The sequence below is a fragment of the Engystomops pustulosus genome, chromosome 1 (genome assembly GCF_040894005.1).
Source record: "Engystomops pustulosus chromosome 1, aEngPut4.maternal, whole genome shotgun sequence".
Lineage (NCBI taxonomy): Eukaryota > Metazoa > Chordata > Amphibia > Anura > Leptodactylidae > Engystomops > Engystomops pustulosus.
In genome coordinates, this window is record NC_092411.1 from 109,197,548 (window position 1) to 109,218,498 (window position 20,951).

Below are 20,951 nucleotides of genomic sequence, written 5' to 3' on the forward strand. Positions count from 1 at the left end.
TATTAGATTTTGGAGATGTGAAGGTAAATATTTTCTGTTTGGAGCACATTTTTGCCCATCAAAGTCAAATTTTAAGTATTTTTATAAAATGTTTCAGTTTGAATCAAAATTGCTTTAAGACGCCTATGTCTATAAACTCTTTAATGCAATTTTGAAAATGGAGCAAGTTTGCTGCTGGTTACTTTAATTCATTTTTATGTAATTTCGATTTTACTTGTAAACTGCAAATTTGTAAGAATTGCTCTGGCCAATAAAGCGACAAAATATACTGAAATGTCTGGCAGTGAAATGGTTAATACCCCTTGTTTATCATTCTATCATAATTTATCCTTTATTTATATAATGCACATGCAGCGCTGCACTGTGCTTGCCATATCAGTCCTTGTCCTCAGTGGGGCTCACAATCTATTCAACCTACTAGTAGGTTTTTGGAGCGTGGGAGGAAACCGGAGGACCCAGAGGAAACCCACACAAACACCGAAAGAACATACAAACTCTTTGCAGATGTTGACCAGCACTGCTAGGCTGTAGTGTTAACCACTGAGCCACCGTGCTGCCCATAAATCTCCCTATCATCCATCTATCTTCTATAAAGTTCTCCTGTATTACAGATTGTTTTACCATACTATAGGGAGCCTCTTACTGACTGGTCATAAGATGTTTTATTTTGGGGCCTCACTTTTAGTTTTGCCCAGGACCCCACTTTGTCTAGAACCGGCCCTGAACTTGGCCCAGATGATTTGTGTTGGCGGAGGGTGGTGATTTGGGAGTAGTGACTGTAGATGTCTCACGTATGTATTCTCTGATTATTCGGAATAAAGTGATTTTTCATTGCCTTTTTATTCCATTTGTGTGCACTTCTTGTTATAGTATATTATACTCCATTTCTCTTCTCCACTGTTCTCTTTTGTCGAAAGGACAATGGGGACTCCTGGCTTTGCTATACATTTGTAAACAAGATAGAGTAAAAGGGGAGGAACTGCTGCTCCCTGCTCACAGAGGAGGAATGATGGGGAGGTCTTGTGGCTGTGCTCTGTGTGTGTAGCACAGTTCAGTGCTGTGGATACATATGTCTCCTACACAGAATAGAGAGGTACAAGATCTCCCCTGTTCCCTATCAGTCCCTCCATCCTAGTCTGTGATTCTACAGAACTTTCTCTCTGTTCACCACATGCTGCACCCCTCCCCCACCTTGTACTCTCCATTATCGGCACTGTGCAAAGAAGCTATTGACCCTAAATGCTTAAAAAGCACAGAATATACACTTCAAGTAACTGCTTTACTTCTGATTTCTACTATTTATTACCTGTTCCATGCTCCACCATGTGATGAAAGCTGCCAGGCCAGTCACCACCATATACACCACCATATATTTTCTGCTATATTACCGAATGAGAGAAAACAAGGTATTATGGGATCTGGACAGAATAATTGGACTCAGCTTCAGGGCAGATACAGGAAGGGGTTGTCAAACACTTTCAGAACAGAAAATACCATAACTTTGGAAAGAAAAGGGTGAGAAGTACAATAGGAGCATTATTCTGTTGGTTTATAAAGTGGGAACCACATTCAGAATTTGCTAAAAATATATATATCAGTTTGTCTGATTCTGGATGGTTAATCTGGTGTAGTATAGGCAAATCCTACTCCCCCCCCCCTCTCAGTTGGTGTTGTAATAATAATAATTCCTTTATTTATATAACGCACACAGATTCTGCAGCGCTGCACAGAGCTTGCCAAATCAGTCCCTGTCCCCAATAGCGCTTACCATCTAATCAACCTACCGGTGTTTTGGAATGTAGGAGGAAATCGGAGGAAACCCACTCAAACACAGAGAGAACATAATAAGTTTGCAAACAAAAACAATTGATTCTAACCTTTTGATGTTAATTGGATACAAGTCACTAGTTTAGAAAAAAAAGCAGTAGAGCTGCATAACTATTGGCAACAATGTAAACGAGCTTTCATAGAATGTTTATTAATAACACAAGTGACAGGATTAAATAAATAAAAGGAGTCACAGTTCAGCAAATGTCAAAAATTTTCAAAACTCAAAGTGTTTCCACAATTTTGGCTACTACGTTAATGTATGGATGGTGGTTACGTAGTTTAGTTTCAAGCACTAAACACTTATTTAAAATCAACAATAAAAGTTTTATGTGCATACATCTGAATAGTGTAAATGTAGTGGTACTCTAGGGGTTAAATATCCAAAAAAAAAAAAAAAAAAAAAAAAAATGTAGCAATATACAAAAAATGCTTCTGCAGTTGTTTTCCTTAGGTGGGAATTATGATTATTTTTCATTTTAAAAACATAAAAAGGTAATATTTATGAATAGCAGCTGAAATTGTATGGAAGCCTATAACCAGGTTAAATCCTCCCATGGGTTCCATTATTTTTCACAATCACTACAAAAACATAAACTGGGTTCACTACTGAAATAAACCATTGACACATATTTGTATTTCACATATAATCAGTTTAATTCTGCTTATTATGAACCTGAATAAGAAGCAACAAAGAAACTATTGAAAAGGGCAGAAAATGGAACATGTGTGCTTTTAAAGCCCCCGTCCGTTTGTGGCCCCAGAGTAGAATTTATACCAAGCAAGCACAACCTAAAATTAGAAACATGCCATACAATTTAAATGAAAAAAAATAAATGCAATTGATTAATGTATTACATCTGAAGTCATTTCCTTTGCACCTGCAGCTCAGAAAACCCAAACTACCACTTAAAACAAAATGTGTATTCAGAGTGGGAAGAGTCTATTTTCCATCCATACAACTGAAGTTTAGTATAGAACCACTCCCCAATAATGCATCTTTTCAAAGTAGATGTAAATACTACACAATATGACTAGAAATGCCAAGGAATAGTTTCTAGTTTTAAATCATTCGGTAAGTTACACTATATGGTATATAAAGTATTTTAAAAAAAATGTGTTTTTTAGCAATTTTCAAAAATGCGCAGCAAATTGAAATCCTTTCCAATAAAATATTATAACCGCCCCTCTATCCAAAGCACAGCCCCCCATCCACCCATCCTCTGGTATCTGTTATGTACATAAGTGGCCTGTGGTTAGCTGTGGTTAGATCTGCCGTCTTTCGTTGCTATGGTAATGGTTTGAATCCTAATTTCAGTAACATCTGCATCAAATTCACTTGTTCTTTATCATACCGATTTAGGTTGTTCCACAATCTAAAAATGTACTGACATGATACTTTGTTTCCCTTAAATGTCTGTGTGTGTAATAGGGAAGGGAGAAAGTGCATCACTTAATGTATCCTGGTGGTACATAATGAAAAATGTCATAAAAAAGTAACAGTCACAAATATGTTGGCTTCATAGGCAGTCAAAATTAATTCTAGGATTTCCTTTTTGCATTGGTTATTTATACAATATGGCCTGTACAGTGTCCATTTTAGGACATGGTCAGAAGTCAGTCATAGATCATATAATGGAATATTTGATACCTAAAACTGACACCCGAGGCGGAGGCTGAAAACCGAGGCGGAGGCTGACACCTGAGGCGGAGGCTGACACCTGAGGCGGAGGCTGACACCTGAGGCGGAGGCTGACACCTGAGGCGGAGGCTGACACCTGAGGCGGAGGCTGACACCTACTGCCTGCCTAGCAAACATGCTCAAATGATATGTGAAGCCAATATGTGACAGTCTTCAAACCTCACAGCTCCAGGTCAGGTATATACACATAACACTGTATATACTTCCTGCCTAACAAACATGTTCAAATGATATGTGAGAATGATATTTGAGAATCTTCAAACCTCATATATCAGGCTCAGAGTCTTGTGTAAAGGATACATTGTATCGATTTACACACTGCGACAGCCAATGAGGAAGACAGCAAGGGGAAGCTGTGAAGGTTTGAAGACATCATTTGAGCATGTTTGCTAAGTAGGCAGTAGGTGTCGGCCTCAGGTGTCAGTGTTAGGTATCAAATATGCCATTAGATGACTCTGACTTCTGACAATGTCCTAAAATGGACACTGATTGTTTACAATAGTTTTCTAAATGGCAAACAGAATTTAACTAAATTTACTTTTCAAGTCTTTTGATCACATTCCGTAATCAGCTATAAGATAGAAATAAGAGTAGGTAGTATATTGTGTCCCTGCTGCAAGGAGAAGAGGGACGTCTTTAAACTTTATAGCACCTACTCAGGAAAGCTTTGCACACATATATTGATTTCCTGGGAAAGTTTACCAATGTAACAATGAATGCCTCAATGTTTTTGTACATTTCCCCCTTAGCAATCAAATAAGCTTTTTGGCTAGGAAAAAGAGGGGGCACAAGTGACAGGTCCTATATTAAGAGACCATTACTGTAAATAATGCATGATAGTTGGGGGCATGGGGCAAAGCAGTTTTAAGTTACATCTCTGCATTTGGCTTCAATAATACTTTTGTAAAGAATTTTAAAAAAACGTACCTGTTTATGATTATATACAATAGTGATAATGTTAAACCACATCCAAAAGCCAAATGAGACACCTTTGAGAGTGATTAAAACTGCATTCAACTAGCAAGATTATGTTTGTCCAGACATTGCTAATTTAACTAGATTTGTTAAAATATAAAATTCCATAATAGGGCTGTCATCTGTATCAAGGGATCTGGTTTTATGCAGTAAGATGTTTTAACAAGGTGTAGGGGACTTGAGAGACTGAGTGTCTTAAAATATCAGGATTTTTCTTGCCAACTTATTTAACTCAAAGCCCTTGCCCTGCCTTTACAATAAAATGCAAAGCCAGGGAAAAGCTGGAGAAAGAAGTAGCTGATCTGCACACTAGCTAGATTTTCACATCTATTCTCACAAAGTTTTTTTTTTTTAAACTATTTTAAATGTTGGAAAATGAACAGTCTTGCCAGGTAATCACGTGTCCCAAGACTTTCTTTCAAAGCCAAGGCAAAAATTTTGAGTCTCTTACTTTCCTTGCCAAATACTATAAACAGAAACATTTGGACCTGGCATTATTGTTAACCCCTTGGCAACATAACAAGTGAATAATGTTGAAACAAAAATAGAAATTTTTGGTTAAATCACATTTTTTATACTTAATTTTTCCCAAGCAATACTTAAAACTAACTACACTGAACTTGAACTTTGTAAGTCCATAGCAAGCTTTTTCTTGTACAGTAAATAAAATATCTAATTATAAAACTGTACAGTGATAAAATAGTCCAAGCTAAAAGGGCACATAACATAATAAAAAAGGACCACCAGCACAAAGCTCTCAAATATGCCTAAATTTAAAGGGTAACCGTCATTCTGAGCAAAACAAAAAAACAAAAACATAATTCTGCTCCAGGTGTCCCAGGGAATTGTTCCTCAAAGTATTTTACCTCCACATTTGGTCCCCATTTAGTTCCTCTTTTGGCCCATAGCAACCATGGTTTCCAGCACTGAAAAGAACTACAAACAGCAAGATGGAGGGGGTTAACCTGCCTCTGTAACATCATGCACAGTGCACATATCACTGCTCTCTCTCCTGTCTGCCATTACCTGCTGCCATGAGGTAAAGTGGTGGTGGTGGGGGGGGGGGGGGGGGGACAGTGTATTTGTTTATATGGTGTTGTAGGGAAAGCGGAGGGTGTACAGGGAGAGAAGTCCAGGTGTGTTACTATCACATTAGTTAGGGCTCCTGGCAGTGCATGAATGCTGGTAGCAGCCATGAGGTAAACAGCTGAGAGCAGAGCAGGGAGAGAGGGGGACTGTCTCACATATACATTCTCACATTCAGCCCAGTGTGGATGGGAAGTGCTTAGCAATGGCCATCTGAGGCATCACTGACAGAAGCTGATAACAGGGGAAAGGCTGCTGAATAGCAGTAAAAGAAGTAACTAATCCAATGGCAGAAGGGAGTAAAATTGCCTGCCCAAAACTATTACACAGTTCTAACAGCTAGGATGAGCTCCTGACAAAAAGAATATTTTTAAATGATACATTTTGTATTCTTTTATTGCAGAAAATTTCTGTAAAATTATGTTTTCAAAGTTGATTATCAGGTCTATACTACAAGGAAGGAGAGTCAGCTCACGTGAAGGCTATGCAACAATGCCTGGCGTGTTGGAGCACGGAGAACTTAGTTCCAAGTCCACAGCATAGAAGTACACGTTAGGTCTAGTCCAGGATAACCATGGAAAATTTATTTAATCTTTTTAAAATCCATAGAAAAACAATGAACATGTGGAGTACACAGACACACACAAGGTTATTGCTTACGCATTTCGGAGAATTCCTTCATCATGGCATAACGTGAAAACATGGACAGGTGATTTAAAACACATAGGCATGACCTTGTGTGTGTCTGTGTCCACCAAGTGTTCATCGTTTTTCTATGTATTATCTAGTCTGCCGCATTTAAGAGATATTCTAGTTTCACGTTTCTAAGGTGGTTCAAATGCTGTGAATTAAGCCAACTGTGAATCTCTGTGTTTTTCCCTTTTTTATTATTTTATTTATTATTATTTAGCTACTTAGAATTTACATAGTTTCCCCTCTCAGAATGTCATCAGAGGTCTCTTTTCTTAAAATTTTAACTTTGGTCATAAATATACAATATCAAGCGGTTCCTTCAGCTGCCTAGCTTACCACACAGCCATCACTTCTCAAATGCAGCAACATTTAGAAACAATTCCAATGGTTTTCGATATTTAGGATTGCAGGAGATCTTTTATGACAAAGCTAAAGTGTAATTACTACCAGCAGTCTGTTTTTAGAATGAACATGAAGATTACAGTAAAAAGCAACAATATTAGGTAATAATAGGGTAATGTTCAGAGCTTACCACTTTCTCTTCCATGAACCATAACCCCAGCACAGGTCATATAGTATGTCAGCAAAATTTTCCCACACTGTATGACTGAGTTTTCTTATGTTCATTTCGCTACTGAAAGAAAAGCCTTAGGACTCATTTGCATGAACGTAATTGGGAACGATATCCGGCAGCACCATTTGTGGCAGGATATCAATACACATTGACGGCGGTCATGGTGCAGTGAAGACACGTTGTCTTACTTCACTGTGACCATGCAAAAAAAAAATCTTTAAAATAAAAAAAAAAATTATCCATGTGTAACAGCGGGCTGGAATACATGGATGAAAACCCAGGTGCAGGCATACAATAAAGATTTGATAAGTGAGATGTGTTTATTTAGAGATCAAAAGACATTTTTGACATAATTAAAACATGAATACATGTCATTCTGCATGTTCAGACCATGTTCACAGAAGAGCAGTATACAAAATACATTACAGTCATGTCAATGGAAGTATTGTTTGGCAATCCCTAGGACAACAAATACATGCTTTTCCTGGTTTATCATTGTTAAAATAAATTAGCAGTAATAATCTTGATTAAACATGTTTTTGGCAGCACAAAGGTCTTTTAAAGCTTTTGGCTGTAGAGCCATTTAGTCTGTCCATTTAAAGGTATTATTTATGATTTACTATGTAAAAATCTATGCTGTAACATATTAGTTTTTATTTTCTGAATTTATAAATACAATGGGGAGATTAATTAATCTGCCTACGACAAAATTATGGTAAAAGAGCGTTATGTACAGTGCTGATGAAGCTTAGACACTTGTAAGACTGAGTGTACTAGACAAAGTATGGGGAGGACTACCAATTTACATTCTCTTCTACATATACAAGAACTAGTATTATATTTAAAATTTTACCTGTGAAAGTATCAATTGTCCATGAGATCTTTCCACAAATCTTCTCAGAAATTTAAAGTAAGTGTCAGCACCTATAGTATTTGCAAGATATCGTAGTAGAAAATAACCCTAAACATAAAAAGAAAACAGCTTTTAAGCAGAAATAGATGGCTACAAATGAAATGAATAGTAGTTTGAACACAAATGCATTGTTTTTAGCTGACACACGGTATGATATGACATTCTGTATCTGTTGCTTATTCAATGCAGTTGCTGTACTGTGGTCGTGGTGGCATACACCATGTGACACACCTATTGATGCAAGAGATTCACTAATACAAGGTCACTATATGGTCTGCATAGTTTTGTACTTAAATAATTTCATTGAAATCCCTAATTACAGTGCCTTGCGAAAGTATAGGCACTTTTCTACCTTTTTGCCACATTTCATGTTTCAAATATAAATATATAAAATTTTCTGGTGATGAATCAACAATAAGTTGGACACAATTGTAAAATGAAACAAAATTTCTTAGTTATTTTAAACTTTTGTAAAAACTAATAAACTGAAAAGTGGGATGTGCAATATTATTTAGCCCCTTTACTTTCAATGCAGCAAACTCACTCCAGAAGTTCAGTAAGGATCTCTGAAAGATCCAATATTGTCCTAAATGACTGATGATGATAAATATAATCCACCTGTGATAAACCACTAGGTTGAATAGGGACAGTTATGGAGTTAAGGTCCATCTCACCAGAAGAACAAATACATGTTTGGATTGGTTATTTTTTGGAGATAGTCCAAAATCTGGGGCTATAGCACACTTAGGTACAGAGATATCAATATCTCTGGATAGGACCATAGCAAATGGGTCAGGTTTGGTATCAACGCGATCCAGGGATTCAACCGGATCCAATGATACCAGTACCATGACCCTACAAATTCCCCTTGAGAAGCTTTGGCTTCTCCAGGGCTCAAGTCGTAGTACCTGGTAGGAGGGACTCGTGACTCCTCCTGTTGGGTGGGCAGAGGTGTGTCCACACCTGATATAATCAGCCACCTTTAAGGCCAGAGTCTTTGTCTGGGAACCATTTTAACATCAAGAGCAGAGAAGGATCTAATGGTGTGGACTGAAAGGTTCCATTAGGCCCACCACACACAAGGTAACGAACTTACTGAACTTACTTGTAGTGCTACCTTGTAGTTTGTACTCTGTGTAACTGTATATCTCTCTACTGTATATATTGTTTTGTCTAGTGTGCCATTAAGGCAATTAAATATAAAATCTAATCTGTGTTGCTCTTTTATCTTGATCCACAGCTCCCCATGTCTGAGTCTCGCACATATGTGCTACTGGTTGGTTCTATATCAGTGGTGGCGAACCTATGGCATGGGTGCCAGAGGTGGCACTCGGAGCCCTCTCTTTGGGCACCCAGGCCATCACTCAGCACAAAGGGCCAAATGCCAATTTAAAGTAACAGGTTTCAAACTTATTTGCGCACTGAGGACTCCAGAGAAGGGGCTACAATGATAATCAAGCTCTGTCCAAACTTCCTTCATTCAGGTCTTGAGTCCTGAATAGAGATTCAGGACTCAAGACCTGAATGAAGGAAGTGTGGACATAGCTTGATTATCATTGTAGCCCCTTCTCTGGAGTCCTCAGTGCGCTAATAAGTTTGAAACCTGTTACTTTAAATTGGCATTTGGCCCTTTGTGAAAAATATGTGAATTTAGCTTGTAGTTTTGGCACTCGGCCCCTAAAAGGTTTGCCATCGCTGCCCTATATAATTCCGTTACGGACCGGGCTTACATTAAAGTAGAACTGTTGGCAGCTACTTGAGCTCAGGGCTGTGATTTATTGTGCCATATCCGGAAGTTGTGTGGACAACTTGAAATCACTTCCTGCGCCTCTCAGAACCCATGCATTCTGGGAGTGTCTATAAAAGGATAAATAAGTGACCTAACTAAAAGATTTCACAAACATTAAACATCCCAAGGAGCAGTATGCAAGCGATCATATTAAAATGGAAGCAGTATCAGACGACTGCAAATCTACCAAGACCCGGCCATCCCTCTAAATTTACATCTCAGACAAGGAGCTGACTGATGCAGAGATGCAGTCAAGAGGCCTATGATGACTCTGGATAAATTGTAGAGATCTACAGTTGAGGTGGGAAAGTCTCTCCATAGTGCAAGAATTAGTCATACACAGAACAAATCTGGCCCTTACGGAAGAGTGGCAAAAAGAAAGCCATTTTTTAAAGATATTCATTAACCGGTTCGCGACCGCCCGCCGTGTATTCACGGCGGCAGTCGCGTCGCGCTGCATGGAGAGGGCTCACCGGCTGAGCCCTATCCATAGCCGGTAAGTCTTTGCTGCATATTGCAGCAAAGGCTTACCGGTAACATCCGCGATCGGTGCTAGCACCGATTGCGGGTGTTTTTACAGCGTGGGCTGCCGGCAAAGCTGCCGGCAGCCTCAATCAGATAGCGGCGCATGGGCGCCGCCATCTTACCTGGGATCGCCGCTCCCCGTGACGTCATCGGGGGGCGGCGATCCGTCTCCATGGTAGCCTCGGGTCTTCCGAAGACCCGAGGCTATTTCGTTTTAACCCCTTCATTACAATGTGCTGATAGCACATTGTAATGAATGAAGAAGAAAATCCCCATATACTGCCATACTGTAGTATGGCAGTATATGATAGGATCGATCAGACAACCTAGGGTTAAAGTACCCTAGGGAGTCTGAAAAATAGTATAAATAAAAATAAAAAAAAGTTAAAAAAAAAAAAATTATAATAAAAAAACCCTAAAATTTCAAATCACCCCCCTTTCCCTAGAACTGACATAAATATAAATAAACAGTAAAAATCATAAACACATCAGGTATCGACGCGTCCGAAAATGCCCGATCTATCAAAATATGATAACAGTTTTTCAATGCGTTTAACCCCGTAACGGAAAATAGCACCCAAAGTCGAAAATGGGCCTTTTTTGCCATTTTGAAAAATCTAAAAAAATCTATAAAAAGTGATCAAAAGGTCATACAGTCCTAAAAATGATATCATTGAAAATATTATCAAATTTCGCAAAAAATGACACCACCCACAGCTCCGTACACCAAAGTATAAAAAAGTTATTAGCGCCAGAAGTTGGAAAAATCAAAAAAATTATTTTTGTACAGGAGGTTTTAATTTTTGTAAATGTATGAAAACATAAAACCTATACAAATTTGGTATCCCCTTAATCGTACCGACCCAAAGAATAAAGTAGACATGTCATTTGGGGCGCTCAGTGAAAGACGTAATATCCAAGCCCACAAGAAAATGGCGCAAATGCGTTTTTTTCACCATTTTCATTGCATTTGGAATTTTTTTCCCGCTTCCGAGTACATGGCATGGAATATTTAATACCATCATTATGAAGTGTAATTTGTTACGCAGAAAAAAAGCCGTCACACAGCTCTTTACGTGTAAAAATAAAAAAATTATAGATTTTTGAAGGTGGGGAGTGAAAAATGGACATGAAAAAACAGGAAAGGGCCCGGTCCTTAACCGGTTAAAGTCTTGTTTAAAGTTAGGCAGAAGTCACCTGGGAAACACACCAAACATGTGGAAGAAGGTGCTCTGGTCAGATGAAACCAAAATCAAACTTTTTGGCCACAATGCCAAATGATATGTTTAGCATACAACCAACACAGCTAATCTTGAACACGCCATCCCGACTATCAAACATGGTGGTGGCAGAATCATGGTTTGGGCCTGTTCTTCTTCAGCAGGGACAGGGAAGATGGTTAAAATTGATGGGAAGATGGATGGAGCCAAATACAGGAAAACCAGTTGGGCATAGATTAATCTCCCAACAAGACAATGATCCCAAACATAAAGCAAAATCTTCAACGAAATAGTTCACAAACTAACATATCCAGGTGTTAGAATGGCCAAGTCAAAGTCCAGACCTGAATTCAATTGAGAATCTGTGTAAAGAGCTGAAAACTGCTGTTCACAAATGCTCTCCATCCAACCTCACTAAGCTTAAGCTGTTTTCGAAGGAAGAATGGGCAAAAATTTCAGTCTCTCGATGTGCAAAACTGATAGAGACATACCTCAAGTGACCTGCAGCTGTTATTGCAGAAAAAGGTAGCGCTACAAAGTATTAAATTAAGGGAGCCAAATAATTTTGCACGCCCCACTTTTCAGTTTTTTTTTTTTTTTTTTACAAAAGTATAAAACATCTAATAAATTTCGTTCCACTTCACAATTGTGCCCCACTTGTTGATTTTTCACCAAAAAAATTAACATTTTATATCTTTATGTTTGAACCCTAAAATGTGGCAAAAGGTCGAAAAGTTCAAGGGAGCCAAATACTTTTGCAAGGACCCTTAGAACTCAATCATAGTCTTATAAACTTAGCATAACATCAAAAGATAATTATATAACATATGGATATGCTCTCCAACTTTTTAATGTTGCTGTACACAACACTTCCAAAAACTAAATGTGTCATTCAACAGTCCCTGGAAAACTCATTCCCCATGTAAAATGATAGCGAACATCGACGCCGGCTTGCATGTGACACAAATCGACACTTACATGCACCGGTAACAAGAAGGTGAACTCCAGCGGACCTCAGTGGGGAAGCGACACATGCAGGAAATTGGACGCACAATCCTCGTCGGACATTCCGGATCGGCGACATCAACGGGATGGGTAAGTAAATGTGTCCCATTATCACAAAGTTCTTTTGGCTAAACAGTCAAAGTCCCACAGACATCAGCTTCAACTGAACATATTGGAAGATCCATATTTTTTCAACAGAACTTCCAACAAGCTCATATATGTTGAGGTGATGACAAAATACTTTACAGTATACTTTATGTATAAAATGTATAAAAAACAATAAAATATGAACTAACCTTTAAGTAATGCACTTGCATGAATGTTTTGTCTGCATTTAAGCCATGTCGCACCATGGAAGCGCCTGAGTCGCTGACATCTCCAGTAGATTCTCCCTGTGGCCTAACAGTGTGCCAGATGTCAACAATGTAAAAATATTCAAAAACCATTGTCAAATACTATCTTTAACAAAATGTGTTATAAGAAATACCCTTTCTTTTTTAAAGTAATTTTTTAGTAACAAAGCAAAGATAAGTATAAGTAAAGAAATGTATGCAACTTTAGGCCCTTATAAACACAAACGTATGAAAACAGATGTATTTACATGTAACATATAGTCCCATTCAAAAAATTGAAAAAACGCCAGTTCACCCTCGAGGTATACTTCGAGTCAGCAATCCTCCCGGTGCACGGACCACCGTGTAAGCCTTCAACGGAGCAGCAAGTATAGCATCCAAGAACAAATCCAGCACTTTCACGGGAGATGTAGGTCTGATGTGTGCCGTTTTCACTTTGCTGTATTTTCACTTTGCTGTATTATGGATTTTAAAGCTTGGAAATAAAGAATCATTGATTTTATCTGCATCTCCCGTGAAAGTGCTGGATTTGTTCTTGGATGCTATATAGTCCCATTCATTACAATGGGCAATACAAGCATCCATTTTTATGTAAGTATTGTGCAACGTACTGTACTGCACAGTGAGCAAGAAGTCAAAGAATATAGAACATGTCCTATTTTCCCATGCATTTCAGTACCATGTGCACCGTAGAAGTCTATGGGAACGTATAAAATACGGGTTGCATAAGTGCTGCACACGTTTGTGCACAGTATGCTGCCATATATATGCGCACTATCTAGGAAGAGAAGGAACCAGCGGGAGGTGCCTTCTGTCAGTCAGTTAAAAGTCACGCACAAAAGTGTCTATTTAATATGGATACATTCCTATATATGTTCATACAGTTGAGTAAATATGGCTGTACATACAGAACAGAACCATCCTAAATTAAATTCAACTTAACATTGACAATATTGCTATTTCATTTAAATGGCACCAAAATATTCCATAGCACCTTAAAAATGAGTGAGATATTTTTTATATCTGGCACACTAAAGTGCTACTTGATTTCTTTAACAGCAATAGACCAAATAGTGGTGTTGGATAAAATATTGAACAAAAAAAAAAAAATTCAGATGACACCAATTTGCTAGGTAACACAATCATTTACCAGATACCCATAAACCGATGATGAGGATTTAACACTCAAACTTACAATACAATGAAAACACATTGATCGCAGAAATGGACAAGAGATACATAGTTTGGGGGAAGAGAGAACAAATGATCGTGTACAGGTAGCCCTTAGTAGAAGACACATTTGAGATTAAATAAATGAATCCTCAATCATGAGACAGGGTACAGGTTTCCCATTACATTTCCAAGTATTGATTTAAAAGCTCACAATACAAAGCCTGTCAGAATGAAACGTTCTTTTCATCCCAACTCTACAAGGCTGATAAGGGAAAATAGATTAGAAAACAATCTTTTAAAAGTTTGTTTTATAGGAAGATATAGTTAAGTAAGACACATTCAAAAACATATTGTAAAAGTAAAGCATAAATTGTAGATGTGGGAATTATATATATGATACACCTAGTTCACACTCTGTTTCTTAACCACTGCAGAGTCAATGTAAAGGCTGACTTCAGTTCTGGTGGACTAAGTATTATATGGACAAACCAATGTCTTCCCAGTTCCTGTAGGTTTAAAAAAATAATGGTTGTCTAGATTGAGTGCAAGGCCAATGCTACCAACTGCTGCTAGTGTTTCGTATTATTGTGTCACTTTTAGTCAAAAGTACTCACAACAGCATAATTGGCACAATGGAAGCAATAACATTGGTCACTGATCTTCCCAACTTCATGTCTGACTGGCCCAACATGATTTCTCACTGTTGAGTCCTCAGCAAATTCCCCCAGGAGGCATTTATAGTATGGGTTTTTGAAATGTCAAAATTATTCTCAGTATGGTCACCAGATTTTACCCCATTAAATTATTAGTCCACTGAGCTAGCGTATGAAATGTCCTTTCTAGAATTTCCTTCCTTTAAGTTAAATCTTACCTATAAAATGATCTCCTCCAAGCAGGCAAAATAATGGAAATGCTTGTCATACTGAATGGCAAGGTGAGTTGCTTTAGATTGATGTAAAGGTTTTTAGAAAGGACCAACAATTGTAGGTATCTGTCAGTATACCTCAATATAAAACTAAAGTGGACTCTGAATGGGGACAAAGTGTATAGAAAGGGAATGAGTAGATTATTTTCCACAGGAAATTAAGATACTTAAATGCATACTATCAAATGTGCCAGTTATTTTTATCAGTTAACCATAATGGTGTACTAAGGGGAAACATTAAAGGGAAAGATACAAGCACTGCACAAATCGTTTTTCGTTTTTGCGGTTTAATTTTTCACTCCCCACATTCAAAAATATCTAACTTTTTTATTTTTCCATGTACAGAGCTGTGTGACGGTGAACCTTATCATATTTTGATAGATCGGGGATTTTCGGACGTGGCGATACCTAATGTGTTTATGATTTTTGTATCATTCTTTTATTGAACAAGGTGTGTGGTACAACAAGAATCGAGATTGTAAGACACAGAAATTGTACAGAAAAAAGGAAAATACGAGAGCCCCTGGCGCACGCAGGCGCAGGTGCCCAGGTCTGACATTGATGTAATTGGTCAAGTCATACAATGTTTAGTATGGAAATAGTTAACAATTTGTACAGGTAAATATCAGTTTAACATATTTGATGTAGCCTTACCAAGAATATGACATCTGTATATAAAATATAAAATATCATCTCACTATAGAGATTGTTAAATGTCTAATAATTGCTTTTAGATCTATAGTCCCCTTGTGTTGTTGGGGAGGGGAAACCCCATCACTAAGGAGGGAGGGAGGGAAGGAATAGGGAAGAAGGGGGGATAAAAACAGTGAGAGATAAAATCTTTATCCGTTAAATTATGTGAAGGAAAGAAATTCCTGGGAAGTTCTAAAGTCAAGCCATGGCCACCAGGTTTTAATTTGTTGTTCGGTTGTGTGATGAGTGTCAGCTGTGACATCCTATTTAAGCACGAAATCTCTGAGAGGAGGTCAGAGCTAGTCGGGACCCTAGTGGATTTCCATAGGCATGGTATCAGTGCCCTGGCAGCTATTAACACGAAACCCACTAGCAACTTTTTGGCTTTCGCAGTGGAGATCGGGAGGATGTTTAACAGGAGAGTAGAGGGTTCGTCGTTTAATTTGGTACCTGTTAGCTTCGCTATCAGTCTAATAACCCTAGACCAATGTGGCCTTAACAAGGGACATCCCCACCAAATATGGGTCATGGTTCCTGGAGCCTGTTTACAACGCCAACACTCATCGGAGCACGAGGGATATGCTTTATTCAGTTTCGCAGGAGTCCAATACCAGCGCGACAGTATTTTAAAGTTTGCTTCCTAAGCTTTACCTGATAGGGAAAGCCGGTGACAAAGCTCAAAAGCTTTAGACCAATCATCTTCTGATAGTGTTTTGCCTAGTTCGAGCTCCCAAGTCTTAACATATGATAGATCAGATAGCGCCCATTTATTTAGCAGCAAATCATAAATTGCAGATATAGCGTGTGGGATGGGAGATTTTGATGTGCATAATAGCTCAAACGGGGTCAGTGGCCTGTGTAGATTCAGGTTACCCTTGTTGGAGTTATAGAAATGTTTCAGTTGCGAGTATTCCCATCTCACTCTAGTTGTACAAGTGTCCGCTTCTAGGATTTCCTCAATAGGTAGGAGGCCCGTGTCGTTTAGGAGTCTGGTGAAAGTTAGGGTTTTATCGTGTCTCAGGGGGCGGAGGAATTGACTGAGGCATCCTGGCGGGAAGTCAGGGTTATGTGTTTATGATTTTTACTGTTTATTTATATTAATATCAGTTCTAGGGAAAGGGAGGTGATTTTTTTAAAATTTTTATTTTTACTATTTTTCAGACTCCTTAGGGTAATTTAACCCTAGGGTGTCGGTACAATCCTATCATATACTGCCATTCTACATTATGGCAGCATATGGGGATTTTACTCCTCATACATTACAATGTGCTGATGCTGTAATGCATGGGTTAAGCTGAAGTAGCTTCGGGTCTTCGTGAGACCAGGCGTTACCATGGCGACGGATCGCCGCTCCCCGATGACGTCACAGGTAGCGACTATCCTCGGAAAGATGGTGGTGCCCACGCACCCCCATCTTTTTGAAGCCGCCGGCAGCTTTACCGACAGTGGTCAGCAGGAAAATATGCAGCAAAGTCTTACCGGCTATGGAGAGGGCCCCGCCCGCAAGCCCTCTCCATGCACCGGGACCCGGCATGTGACGTACTAATACGTCACATGTCGGTAAGGGGTTAAGGGATAAAATAATTAAATAAATAAACAATGCTGAATGAACCAGTCATCAGCTGCTATCAATATGTTTAGAAACCAGGGTGCAAGTGTATGCAGAAAAAACTGTTTAATGGTACCAAGTGATAAGGGAATACATAGACAGGAGAATAAATCAGTGGAGGTTGAGAGAAAAGAAAGTTATATAGTATGCAATTAGGGAATCTGATAGCCCTGCCTAAAAAGATGGGTTTTTAGGGCACGTTTGAAACTTCAATAGGTATAAGCCTGATAGTATGAGGCAGTGCAGGTTGATTAGGGTGACTATTATGTGGTGGAAAGAGAAGTTCAGTCTTTGAAATATTACTATTCAGGAAGATAAAGGTTTAAAGTTGGTTCTTATCAGCATAAAGATGGTATTGAAAACCCAATCTGCTTATGTCCAATGAAGGCAGTATAGAGGAGAAAGAGTAGAGGACATAGGACTCAGCCCTGAGGAGATGAGAGAGATCCAGAGAAGGAGACACTAAAAGTGCAGTCAGAGAGATAGGAAGAAAACCTAGAGGGCACAATGTCCTTCAGTCCAATCGAGTGAAGCATCCTGAGATAAGAGCAGGCGGTCTACAGTATCAAATGCTGCAGAAAGATCTAGAAGAATGAGGAGAGAAAAGTCACCTTTGGATTTTGTGAGGAAATAAAGACCTTAGAAAGAGCAGTTTAAGTGGAGTGCATAGTCCGGAAAACAGATTGTGGGGGGTCAAGGAGGAAGTTAGGTTTAGAGCATGAATTTGAATTAAAGTCTGCAGATGTGCACAATTTTCTCCACAGACATTCTGCACTCCTGGAACATTGCTGAAGGAAACGGTTTGGTCCATGTGCCAATGTTGCCTGCATATGTATTAAAAATTTTGGATAGAGTCTGGTGCCAGCCATCTCTAAGGCACCTCTAACAATATAGTAATAATGGTGAAGGAGGAGATGGGTAACAGTGAAGTTGGTGAGTAGCACGTGCATTCTGATATATATGATGGGTTGATGTATTCTGAAAAGGTTAAGAATTATTGTCAGTAAAAGAAAAAAGGTTATAGTCTGGAAGTGGGAAGGAATAATTAGTAAAATTAGATTTTGAAGAAAGTTGGGTGAAAACCAAGTAGAGGATGTTACCCTCATTATGAGTGGGATAATCAGATTTGTAAAAGACCTAGAGAGGTTGTTAGTGATAAGAGCTGAGAGACAGGAGGGAAGATGGGAGTGTTAATAGGTATACAAGTCTCCCATGATGTTAGATGGAATCTCACAGGATAGAAAATAAAGGAAACCAAGAGGTCAGGGAACTGATAGGGTGAGCTAGGATGATGGTATATTACAGCCACAGGAAGAAAGAGGGGATACAGAAGTAATGACCTTGAAAGTGCATGCTCAGGTCTAGAGGAACAAGAGAAGTGTAAGCCATCATAGCACAAAGCAGCAGGGAAGACACATTTAAAAGAGTTCTTGTGGAGGAGAAGAAGGGATACATTGAATCTTAATACATTTGTAGGCTTTCTGTGTGAAGTGTTAAAATGAATTGAAGGTGGGCCAGGGTAAGATATGTTTCAAATATCTTACATGTCTGTAATCTGTTTTCTAACAGAGACACTGTAAACAATTTAAATGGGTTAGCCGCTTTAGTGCAATATTTTCTTCTGTTTTGCACATAGATGCTCTAAAAGGCTTCCCTACCATTATGTCTTATTTAAAGGTAACAAAGAGTATTTCTTACTCAACAGGACCTGTCCTGTATTACAAACATAACCTATGCATTTAAAAAGAAATCTACCATTTGATTTCATGTATTATGACCCTAACATACCTTGAGAATGCTGTTGTCACACACGGGGGCGTGGAAGAGTCTCTTGGGGCTAGAGTCTGTGGACTCCCTGGACCACAACGGGGGATGATGGTACTAGCTGCAACCCGGGACCAGAGTCTAAGGGGCCACTGGTCTTCGCCAGAGCACGCCGCAGAGCGGAATGATTTTTCTGCAGCGGGTGCCACGATGTCGCTCCACGGGTGGCTCCCAGCGATGGCAGCCAAGGTAGGGGCCTCGGGAAAGCAGGATCTCGGGATGGCAGGAGCGCCACAGGAGTCCAGGACCTGACGCTGGCCCTTTAAATCATGACGAGTCGGCGCAGTGGAGTGCATGGCCAAGCGGGGAAGCCCGCGTGCGGCCTCGATGGGGACCGAGTCGCATCAGGAGCCAGGAGAGGCAAGTACAGACCGGGGGAGAAGGGGCAACACGGATGCACCCGTGATCCATGCCAAGGATTGCGGGTGTAACCGTGACAGCTGTAGCTACACTGATGTAGAATCATTTCTTGTTTAATCCCTGAGCAGAGTGGTTTTGCTGAAAAAACAATTATAAAATTCAGGATAATGAGTTTGTTTCTCCTGTGGCTGTCTCAGTGATTCTCCTCTTACATTGCTCAGGAGAATGATGTTATCACTGACAAGCAGAAGTAATCAATATATCCACCATCCCCCATCTTCTATGTATGAGTGATCCAGCTCACTGTTTGGAACAGTGCATACAGCTTGTGTAATGTGTTTATGTACTGCAAGAAGCATGCAATCCAGCTTTTCCATGGTTCTGAATGTCAATTGTTTTGTTCAGCAAAACCACTCAACTCAGGGATTAAACAAGATATGTGCCTGCATCAGTGTAGCTACAGCATTCTCAAGGTATGTTTGCCTCATAATGCATGCAATCAAATGATAGATTTCTGTTAAAAGGGAACAATTTAATGCTTAATTTCCCATTTGAAGGCACATGTATTACAACCAAACAGGAACTGGAGGGTTCCAGCAAGAATCTATGTGTTATTTTTTTCTCTCAAGAAGACCTTTTGCAAAGCTGAGATTTTGTCAAATCAAAGCCTGTAACGTTTACCTATTCTTTTTATTTTTAAATATATTTAATAACATTATGGTGCTCTTTATATGATACTTATTACATTGACCTCAGATATCCCTGTGTGAAATAATCTGGCAGTAAAACATATCTACTGCATTCTATTTTTACAGCAAAGATCACACAGCTATAAAAACCATCAGTACACTATTGTTTTTTTCTTGAAATGCCACAACTATGTCAGCTTTGTCTTATGTGAGCTTGTATTTCTTCACAGCATTATCAGGAAATCAAGAGCTGTAAAATACAAGTCTAGCAAACAGCTTGAGCCTCAGGCACTGCAGAATTTATTGTTGGCAGACTTCCTGTCGTCAACCACTCCCAGGATTTTCTTGGAGAAATCCCCCAATAACTTCTTGTGAAAATTACCAGTTATCATGACAGAATAATAAAAAACACAGAGGTGTGGGGGAGGGGAGGTGATGTAGAGCTTGCAAACATATAAAACCAGCATACATTGGCTTATTACAGGTCTTTAGACTCACAATGGGTTAATCACCTATTTCATTTTTAGATTCTTACAAAAAAGGAAAACAAGGAAATCTTTGTCTAGATAGTTGACATGTTTTGGTGATGTGATTGCTAATCTTTTGCCCTTATATTAAAGACAATAGAAAGCTATTAGTCACTGGTGTATGTTAGCAAGTGATAAGCCTTTTCCCTTTGTGCCTCTCAACTATCAAGTCTCTGCAAATGAACAGTAGCTAACATACCAGTGAGACACTGGCCGGTCCTATTAATTATTGTATGCTAAAGATGGCATTATGGCTTAATGCTGCTCACTTTTATATGCTACACTTGTTTTTCAGCCCCCTGTCTCACAGCAGAATAGAGACAGAAGACAGAGAGGGCAGGGTGCGGTTTACAGAACAATATGTATTTTCTTCTTTGCTAATCCAAAGAGTGAGTAACCTGAGAGGGGAAACTAGCCTGCAGGCATGTTTTCCTGGCCTGTGTGTCTCTGACAGGGTATGTTAGTGGTTACTGAACAGAACAAAGAGGA

General features: G+C 39.1%; 1 protein-coding gene across 7 annotated transcripts in view; it reads right to left on the reverse strand.

Moving 5' to 3' along the window:
- Nucleotides 1–20,951, reverse strand: part of AOPEP (aminopeptidase O (putative)) — a 304,550-nt gene that overhangs the window by 151,258 nt on the left and 132,341 nt on the right. For 6 of the 7 annotated variants that reach the window (XM_072150843.1, XM_072150844.1, XM_072150841.1 and 3 more), the window contains 2 exons: nucleotides 12,606–12,708; nucleotides 7,711–7,818 (listed from right to left, as the gene is read on the reverse strand). In XM_072150843.1, coding sequence (XP_072006944.1) covers nucleotides 7,711–7,818; nucleotides 12,606–12,708 — 211 coding nt within the window. The remainder of the gene's footprint in view (nucleotides 1–7,710; nucleotides 7,819–12,605; nucleotides 12,709–20,951) is intronic. The other variant, XR_011855579.1, reaches the window with a different exon arrangement.